A 10,406-nucleotide genomic window follows, 5' to 3' on the forward strand; every position below is an offset into this window, starting at 1 on the left:
TAAAAGAGATAATAATAAATTTGTTTAGGGTTTTTGGTTTAGGGTATATGATTTATTTAAGATTTAAGGCCGGTTTAGGAGTTCATATTTTAAGGTTTAGGGAAGTATGGGTTTAGGGATTATGGATTAGAGGTTGGGATTTAAGGTTTAGGGGTTAGATGGTTGGGGTTTAGGGGTTAGACTGTTAAGGGTTAAAAGTTAGGGATTTAGGGGTCGAGTTAGGGTTTTGGGTTTAGATTAATTATTTTTTAATTTATATTTTAAATATGTTCTTATATAATTGTAAAAGAGATAATAATAAATTTGTTTAAGGTTTTTAGTTTAGGGTATATGATTAATTTAAAATTTAAGGCCGGTTTAGGAGTTCATATTTTAAGGTTTAAGGAGTATGGATTTAGGAATTATGAATTAAGAATTATGGTTTAAGGGTTGGGATTTAAGGTTTAGGGGTTAGGGGTTTAGGAGTTAGATGTTAGGGGTTAAGAGTTAGGGATTTAAGGTTTCAAGATTCAGGGGTCGAGTTAAGGTTTTGAGTTTAGATTAATTATTTTTTTAATTTATATTTTAAATATGTTCTCATATAATTGTAAAATAGATAATAATAAATCAAATATATTGAAATTATGAGTATAGTTTAAATTATTTAAGAGATATATAATAGATAGACTTTATATGTATTGAATGGTTAATTTAGAGGGTTTAAGGTTAAGGTTTACTTGAGATTTGTTAAATGATAAAATTTTATACAATTAATTAATGCTTTTATATTTAAAAAAATTTAATCTAAGCCATTTGATATATTTAAATATTAGTTTAAATAGAATTAATAAATAAGTTAAAAAAAGTAATAGATTGATATGGATATTTATGTATAATTATTTATTTTGGAGAGGACCAAATTATAAGAAAAAAATACAAAAATAAAAATGAAATAAAAATGATATGGATATATAGGTAATTATTTAATTTAGATAATTCTAACTTAATAATTAATTACAACCATTTTATCATTTGTTTTCTTATTAAAATATACAATATTTATTTTGAGAGTAATTGTTTTTTTTATTTTATAAAAAATCAATTTACCGTAAAACAAAATAAAAAAATTTTAGCATAGTTAAAGGTAAGCAATAGCGGCGTTTTTATAAACGCCGCAAAAAATAAATCAATTTATAAAAAACAAAATAAAAAATTTTAGAATAGCAAAACGGCGTCATTTTGTTCAAAATGAAAAAAATTTTGCGCATAAAAACGCTGCTAGAGGTAAGCAATAGCTGCGTTTTTTAAGCAAAAAATAAATCAATTTATAAAAAACAAAATAAAAAATTTTTAAAATAGCAAAACGGCGTCATTTTGTTCAAAATTAAAAAATTTTTGCGGCATTTTTCATAAGCAATAGCAAAAAATAAATCAATTTATAAAAAAATAAAATAAAATTTTTTTATCATAATAAAACAACGTCATTTTGTTAAAAAAACGCCGCAAAAAATAAATTAATTTATAAAAAACAAAATAAAAAATTTTTAGAATAGGAAAACGATATCATTTTATTTAAAATGAAAAAAATTTTACTAATAAACAATAACGATATTTTTATAAAAAACGCCACAAAAATAATTTCACCATTTTAAAAATTTCCCCCCTCCCCTTCCGAAATCCCCAATTTTCCCCCCTAAAATCCCTCATTTCCTACATCCAAGAAAAAAAACCCAAAAGCTTATTCAACTCTGTTTCTTCCCAACTGAAGCCAAGCCAGTTCTTGTTTGTTCTTCGTCTTAAAACTCTCAAATGAATAAAAGGGGTCCAAAATCAAAGAACCCAGAACCAGGAAATCAAGAAACGATGAGAAAAAGAGCAAAAAGGGATTGCGACTATTAGCTCGAGTTAAACCATCTGAGATTTTCTTGAAATCTATAACCAAGGATGTTACCAATGTTCAGATTACATACCCTTGCAGGTTCTTTTTCTTGTTCCTTACTAATGCAACATATTCTGTTTTTTATATGATTAATTTTTTCGAAAACACTGTCATGGTTATGCAAACCGGAGTAGGTTTGTCGAAGATCTTGATCTTAGCCGGCGCTGGTACCGTTCCAACTGAATTTCTTACTTCAATTCTTCTTTTTTTATTTTTCTTACTGTTTTAGTTTTGACTTCAACTTGTTAATTTCATTTTCAGGTTATACGGGTACTGTCCTCCTGAAAAAAGGTAAATTATCGGACATATTAGGCGAATTGCAGGTTAGTTTTGATCGTTTTGTTTGTTTTGATTTGCTAGTTTCTCCCTGCCGTATGATTCAAATATTTGTCCTTTGGATTTTGTGTTGATTGACTAGGTTTCTACTTTTAATTCTTTTTCGTCTATTAATTTTAGCTTTTTACTCCTTTTTTCCTGGCAGTCGCTGGTGAAGGGACTCGAAAAATCGGGGGAGCAAGCTAATGATTCAGATGCACTTCTAGCTCAGGTATATGAGGAAATAGAGCTTAAAGTTTAAATCTTTTGGTTGTAATATTGATCATTTTCTATCAATTTGTAGGTGCGTCGTTTGTCAACGGAGATCAGGCAACTGGCATCAGCACGGCAGATAACTGTTCTGAATGGGGATTCTGGCCGTATTTCTTAATTATATTTGCTTAAATAGTAGTTCTTTTAGGCGCATATATGTGAAACCAGTTTATAATTGCATTAACGGGATTAGATGAACCATTTTCTAAGTGGATTTGCTTTGGTTGTATTAGTAATACAGTCATAGCTTTATGTACCTCTTAATATATATTAGTTATGTGATTGGTGATCACAAAAAAATCCCCTATTGATTGCCAGTGTTCGGAATGGCCAGCTCAAGGTGGGTTTCTCTTTCTCATAGCAAAGATACAAAACAATAAGTGTGTTTGATTTTATATATGGGTGCATTTTGCAGTAGAAAAATAGGAATGTCTAAGTGGAAACAAGGGAAGAGGAGGAGCTCACGTTTATCTGGTGTATTGGATGCTTGCAAGGCACAGCAATCACAGAAAATGGCTTTACATGAAAACATCACCAAGGGACCATATGATGATAAAGCAGCACCCTCCACTGGTTATACTCTAATACAAGATCAACCCTCAAGTATGCCAGAGAAACCTGTACTAGAGCGTATTCTTGACATATTACAGAGGTTTGGTCAATTTTTATATATATTTTTTGCATAAATAAGATATTCATATTTGAACCTTTATCTTTCTAATGTTAGGAGAGACACCTATGAAATATTTGCTGAACCTGTTGACCCTGAAAAGGTATGTAATTGGTAGTTTCCATATGCATTTGGATTTGATCTCTTTTTTCATATAACCCTGCTGATGGATACTACAACCATGACAAGGTTGAGGGTTACTATGGAATCATTAAAGAACCTATGGATTTTGGCACAATGAGAGCTAAACCTCATGAAGGAATGTATACAAGTCTGCAACAATTTGAGGTGGAAATTTATATTTATTTAAACTGTGAATGATACATTTTATTGGTTTTGCGACTGGTTGTGACTTTTGTGCAGCATGATTTATATTTAATTCCTCAAAATGCAATGCATTTTAATTCACCAACAACAAACTGTAACTAAATATGGCTCAGTGTTTGTATAATCTGATTCAGAGTTATTCTTGTTTGATGCTCATCATGTATTGATATTTTTAAGTGCAGTCTACGAGATAGATCCCAAGTTGAGCAGTTGTTGTAATATATTGTCGAAGAACCACCAGAGGATGCTGACAACAAACGGTCCTTCAAGTATGTCATTTTCATAAAATCAGGAACTAGACTCCTTTCTAGTTCCTTGTAACCTTTCTGATATTAATTATTCACTTTCCTGATGATTTGTTAATTGTTATATCTAGGTTTCCATTCATTGCCTGTGAGATATTTACATGTGAGATTGATGTCATTTTGAGGACTTTAGCTGAGGAGGAAGAGGTATTAGTTTCATTTTCAATCATGATCATGCATATTTAATTATTGAAATAGCTGTCATATTTGTTTCATATGGTTTTCCGTATGATGTAGTTGATGAACTTACTTTTCTCCTTGGAACCGAACCGTCCTCATAGTGCATTGCTAGCTGGTTATTTCAGTAAGGTGTGCTTGTTCACGTTCTGATAAGTTTTTCTGTGCTTTTTTTTGTTATGTTTTCTTCGGATCCCCCTTTTATTATCAACAGTTGACTGGTTTCATTTGCATGGCTATTTTAGGTTGTTGTATGCCTTATGCTACGGAAGACTGTTCCACTTATGAACTACGTTCAAGTAAGTAAGTTGTATTACATTCTTAGACTTCCTGCATATCTGTTCATATATATCTTTGTGTTGTTGGATGATGTGTTAAATAACCTGCAAATCTGGATAACTAGTGTAGTTCAAACTGGGTATGTGAGTCTGCCCTTCATTCCTCGACAAAATTGGGTTTGTCAGTGGTTTATGATCTATGAACTACAAAGTATAGATGTGTTTATTTATTCATATGAATTTATTGAGATGGACTATTACCAGGTGCATCAAGATGTGTTCTGCCAACTGGTTGATTTGATAGGAATCACATCCATCATGGAGGTACTATAGATTTTCTTTTCATTGTTTTATTGCAATAATGGATTTAAATGGTTTGGGATTTAATATGTTTGGGTTGAACATTGATATGAGATTCACCTTCTCACAGGTTTTGGTTCGGTTAGTAGCTGCTAATGATCATGTATATCCAAATTTTTCGGATGTAATGCAATGGTTAGCTGATAGCAACTTGCTGGAAATGATTGTGGATAAATTGAGTCCATCAGTAAGTGAGAAAGTTTAGTTTTATTCTTTTTATGGCATAATCCTGTATTAATATTTGCATGGCATAGCATGCTTTGTAATGAGTGTCAGACCTGTTTTTTATGATAACCAGTGTGCTCCTGAAGTTCATGCTAATGCGGCAGAAACATTATGTGCAATAACTCGGAATGTGCCATCAGCATTAGCCACAAAACTCTCTAGTCCAAGGTTTGTGAGATCCACTTCCTTCCTGTCTCCTTGCTACCTGCATCACCATTTCGATTCTCTATTGTTTATGTGATTTGACATGTAATTTTGAATATGCTCATGAACAGCTTTGTTGCAAGGATATTTGGTCATGCATTGGAAGATTCACATTCCAAATCTGGCCTTGTAAACTCACTCTCGGTTTGCATCTCATTGTTGGATCCAAAAAGATCAGCAATTAATTCTCCCTTGATGTATTCTTTCCGAAATCAACTTATGTATGAGCCTCCAATCCCTGTAAATTCAGAGACTATCAATGCAATGTTGCCTCAGCTTGGTGAGTGGATTTCCTTCGCTGCAAGTTGTATGTGATAGTTTTCAAATATCTTAGGTGCAAAAAATGTCCAACTAACTTATATAATTCACATAATAACTTACATAACAACTTAACAACTCACATAATTTATATATGTCATACCATATAACTTAATAACTTATATAATTCACATAATAATTTACATAACTTAATAACTTAACAACTCACATAATTTCCATAACTTAATAATTTTAAAATATATCATTCCATAACTTACAAATTAAATACAATAATTAACAACTCACATAACTTAATAGGTTATACATGTTATATCATAACTCACATAATAACTTACATAACTTAATAACTTATATATATGCATAACTTAATAACTCATATTATTTACATAACTTAATCATTGTAAAATATATCATTCCATAACTTACAAATTAAATACAATAATTAATAACATACATAATACATAACTTTTCAACTATTTTATATGTGCTTTTTTATTTCAACTACTTTATATGTGCTGTTATTGTTGTAATTAGTTACTAACTTTTCAACTATTTTATGTGTATTGCAGATAAAATGTCTAGAAGAACATACGAATATGATGAAGATGTTTCAGCAATCGCAACATCCGTCGTCATAGTGTATTGTATAAATATTTTTATCATTTTAACTTTTAACATTTTTGTAAAAATAATATGAATTATATTTTATTTATTGATATTAATATTATTTTATTCGTTTAATTTGAAATATTATATAGATTTATTGCTTTTGGCTGGTTTAGATTGGGTTGCTTTTGATTTGTTGCTACAGGATGGCTGAAAATATGAAAAATTAAATTTTACAAAAATCTCAAAATTAGTGGCGTTTTTAAAAAAAGCGCCGCTAAAGGCCACCAAACAATAGCGGCGTTTGTGGGAGAAGCGCCGCTAAAGAACATGGCCTTCAGCGGCGGTTGCGGGAAAAGCGCCGCTAAAGAACATGACCTTTAGCGGCGCTTTCAAAAGCGCTGCTAAAAACTTGTTGGTGTAGTGATTCATTAATGGAATAGTGCACATCCAGTGTGACTTAAACTAATGTAGAATCGATCTCTTTGCTCTACTTTATCATTAAGCATTATTTGATTTTAAGGAAGGTTAAAAAATTAAAATTTCAAAGAGGAAATGCAAATTTAAATTTAGAAAATAACATTATTAAAAGTAACAATTACAACAATATATCAATCATAAAAAAAATGAAGAATAAAAAAAAATGTAAGTTGCAGTTTGAAATCGAGAGGGATTTAAATTTATTTCTCACATTTAATATTTTAAGAGTGGGGATTGGGTTGTTTTTTATGTCATCTAATATTTTAAAACAACCAAAACCTTTTCTGGATAAACAAGTAATACACATTAATTGTATATCTATCTTATTATTTATTATATATTATTTTTAAATATATATTATCTAAATACATAATTTTTATATTTCTAATCTAATTAACGTGTTTAACCAGAACTGGAAATAGAAAAAGACTTGATCCCCTAGAAGGGGTTAGAAAGTTGAAAACTTAGAAGTCGAGGGTTGTTTTTCATACAACGACAGACAAACCCTTCAAAGAATGTGGTAAACTTGAACCAAGTTGGACACTACAGACTTCTCACACTACACCAAAACAGGTCTTTAGCGGTGTTTTTTTAGGCCTTTAGGGGCGCTTTTTAACGTCAGAAGCGCCGTAAAAAAGGCCGCTAATGAAAACGTCACAAACGTTTGCAGCGTTTACAAACAAAAACACCGCTAAAGACCATGTTCTTTAGTGGCGCTTAGAAAAAAACGCCGCTAAAGACCATGTTCTTTAGAGGCGCTTAGAGAAAAACGCCGCTAAAGATCATGTTCTTTAGCGGCGTTTTTTCCTTAAGCGTCGCTAAAGAGTTCTTTAGCGGCGTTTTTTTCTAAGCGCCGCTAAAGAATTCTTTAGCGGCGCTTTTATACAAAAATGCCACTATTTTTGGGATTTTTTTATAATAAATTTTTCATTTTTTCAGCCCTCCTATAGCAACAAATCAAAAGCAACCAGATCTAAACCAGCCAAAAGTAATAAATTTATATAATATTTCAAATTAAACGAATAAAATAATATTAATATCAATAAATAAAAGTGAATTCATATTATTTTTGTAAAAATATTAAATGTTAAAATGATATAAATATTTATGCAATACACTATGACGGCGGAAGTTGCGACTGAAACATCTTCATCATAGTCTGAAGCTGCTGCTAGAGTTCGTCGTACTTTTTGGTCTGCTCTGCTTCTCTCGTTGCAGCCTCTACTTCCCTCGCTGCCGCCTCTGCTTTAAGTTGTAGCTGAAGTTCTTCATATTTCCTTTGAACTTCAACTGTGGTCGCTTGCATCTGAGCCATCTGGTCTTTTAACCTCTGAACTTCAGCTTGAGCCTGACTCCCCGAAGCCATGTATTGCTGCGAGCTAGATCCAAAATATTGGGTTGCGCTAACAAAAGATCCTTGAAATCGAACCCGACCATACCTTTCAGGACCCAAAACTTCAGTAATAATCTGGTTATCAATGTCTTCAAGATGAACAGAACTATCACTAGAAGCAATCGCTTCGTACTCCGCCTTTTTATCCTTTAGTTTTTCCTAATAAATAAAGCACATAGTTAGGAACACAATATATATTAAAAAACATATGCAACATAACAATATTCGCATTACAAGCAATGAATTAAACCATTAGAAAATAAACACTATAAATAACTAAAACAAGTCAAATCGTATTAGGTAAACGTACCATTATTTCACCAGCTTCAGGAGTCATGGGAGATTTATCTTTCTTCCTATGTGTAATTTCAAAAAGTTGAAGGCGTCCAACTTTTTGACCGGACGACAGTTCCTACAATATAGTAGTAAAAATATTATTTAATGGAAAGTTATACATATTTGACAATATTAAAAAATTAAAAATACCTCCGCCTCAGCTACACATGCAAAACTTCTCGACCCGGCTGTGTGAGTGAATTTTTGTTTCTGCCTGCTGCTTTTTCCAACTTGTTCACGATCCTACGTTATGAAATTTTTAGTACGTAAATAGTAAATACTATAAACCAAAATAATTACAATAGTTTGGAAGTACGTCATACCTCGCCTTTCTTCGAATGCCAAAATCTAACCGTACCTTCCCATTGGTACCTCAACATACCCGGCGGGACATTTTGCAATTTCTCATCGAGGGTTGTTTTTGTCTTATAATAATTTTTCTTCAAAGTACTTTTATTGTCTCTCCATCTTTTTCCCAATGCCTTCTTTACATAAGCATCCGAGATCTCTAAAGCAAACCTCGCCTACAAAAAACACAAGTTAATAAAGTAAATATAAATGAAACTATTTCCCAAGCATTACAGATGACATTAACATTTTGTTACCTTAATATTATCGAGGGCTTGGTTTTTGTTGCTATCGGGCATTTGACGTCATGACTCGTAGTTGATAGGCAACATATTCGCATTTCGTGCTAAAATGCCCATGTATCCTGCTAAAAGTCGAGCTTCTGATCCAACAGGCTGACCAAGCTGTTTCGTCCAACTTTGACACGCTCGACTGGATCTAACTCGTATAACTCTCTAAGTAGCGTACGTCCTCGACCTCTGCGCGTCCTACCATTTTCAGCTACAAATGGTATATTATAATATAAGAATTTGAAAAATAAATCAATTATAAGTCAACATGCATGTAAATTAAATGTAAAATTACTTTGAACTTCTGTAGGATCCTCAGGTGTAATCGGAACATTCGAAGATCCAATTGCTGTCTGTTGTTCAGTACTATTTTGTCTGTCGAGTTTGGATCATTTTGAACAATGCTTCCCCTTAGAATTTTTATTCTAGGCATTTTATCTGCAATACACATAAAATGTAAGTAAACTTAATAACTAATTACAACAATAACAGCACATATAAAATAGTTGAAATATATAATAAGACCAAGATTTAAATTATGATATTACATATAATTAAACAATCGTAAAATCTTACTACATCATTATTCGTAAATATCTTCATCCGTATCCTGACAAACCCATTGAAATTGTGCACTAGTACTAGGGATATTATCGTTTAAGTTTTGTTCTGGAAAGGGAAAATTTTCTAATCTGTCGTCGATGTTATCTCTACTTCCACTGCCCATGTCAAACAAGTCTCTAGGGATGTTATGGAGTACAACGTACCAACCCTCATCAGTGGGATCTTTTGAGTAAAAAAACTTGTTTGACTTGAGATGAGAATACATACAGCTCATCTATCAGTTGTTGTCCTGTGTGAATCAATCGGTCAAAGTTCACCATTGTAAAACCAAATTGATCTTGCTTAATTCCACGAGTTGTATTAACATCGGCCCAATCACCTCAAAATAAGACAACTTTCCATTTGTCGTAGTAATCCAACTCAGTTATGTCAGTAAGATGTCCGAAATATTCCACATTTCCCTCGACAGTATTATTGTCCCTAGCACTAGCATAACTTGTTATTGCAGAATTAACAACTATTCCACAATTTTGCGTTCTCCTCAACCTCTCGCGATATTTTGTATGAAATCTGAATCTGTTGATGATGACGCACTATATCTTTTAACCACTCAATTTGGACCTTGGGAGAGCCATTTAACTTTGTCGTTTACGTTCTTCCCACTCCAAACCTATTAAATGGAAAGTAAACTGAGTAATTAAAAATGTTATGTATAAACATTATTATTTGTAAGCGGAAGCTCCAACTGCATACCGTTTGGCTTAACCATTCATAAAAAGATTCTGTAAACAACTTATTGATATCTAGATGTTGTGTTCTTCGGGAGCGCGAACGAGATCTCAATATTTGTTTGTACTCACTATGTTAAAAAAATGTTCACTTTGTTAGAAGATAAACAATTTTTAGTTTGATAAATATTTATCAAATTTGTAGAACTTACTTCCGTAAATGTTCTATTGATTCGTGGTGAAATAGAACATATCGATGTGCTTGTACCCACGATAAATGATCTAATTCTGCAATTTCAACTTTGCCGATTGGTTCTCCAAAACTTTGGA

General features: G+C 32.0%; 1 protein-coding gene across 8 annotated transcripts; it reads left to right on the forward strand.

The window, feature by feature from the left end:
• The first annotated feature begins 1,624 nt into the window (after positions 1–1,624).
• On the forward strand, positions 1,625–6,072 carry LOC107959662 (serine/threonine-protein phosphatase 6 regulatory subunit 1). 8 transcript variants are annotated; one of them, XM_041092635.1, is made up of 17 exons: positions 1,626–1,957; positions 2,053–2,085; positions 2,180–2,241; positions 2,400–2,465; positions 2,538–2,846; positions 2,922–3,158; positions 3,234–3,279; positions 3,366–3,464; positions 3,686–3,772; positions 3,880–3,955; positions 4,046–4,117; positions 4,231–4,284; positions 4,528–4,587; positions 4,694–4,810; positions 4,922–5,016; positions 5,124–5,332; positions 5,901–6,072. In XM_041092635.1, exons 11-17 carry the CDS (start codon positions 4,049–4,051, stop codon positions 6,026–6,028), a joined length of 732 nt encoding a protein of 243 aa, XP_040948569.1. In that variant the 5' UTR covers positions 1,626–1,957; positions 2,053–2,085; positions 2,180–2,241; positions 2,400–2,465; positions 2,538–2,846; positions 2,922–3,158; positions 3,234–3,279; positions 3,366–3,464; positions 3,686–3,772; positions 3,880–3,955; positions 4,046–4,048; the 3' UTR covers positions 6,029–6,072. The 8 variants fall into 8 exon arrangements, with proteins under 8 accessions (XP_040948571.1, XP_040948569.1, XP_040948572.1 ...); XM_041092638.1 differs by having other exon boundaries at positions 2,180–2,209; XM_041092637.1 differs by lacking the exon at positions 2,053–2,085 and having other exon boundaries at positions 1,625–1,957.
• The last annotated feature ends 4,334 nt before the right edge of the window (positions 6,073–10,406 follow it).

This window comes from Gossypium hirsutum, chromosome D05, assembly GCF_007990345.1.
Source record: "Gossypium hirsutum isolate 1008001.06 chromosome D05, Gossypium_hirsutum_v2.1, whole genome shotgun sequence".
Taxonomy (NCBI): Eukaryota; Viridiplantae; Streptophyta; class Magnoliopsida; order Malvales; family Malvaceae; genus Gossypium; species Gossypium hirsutum.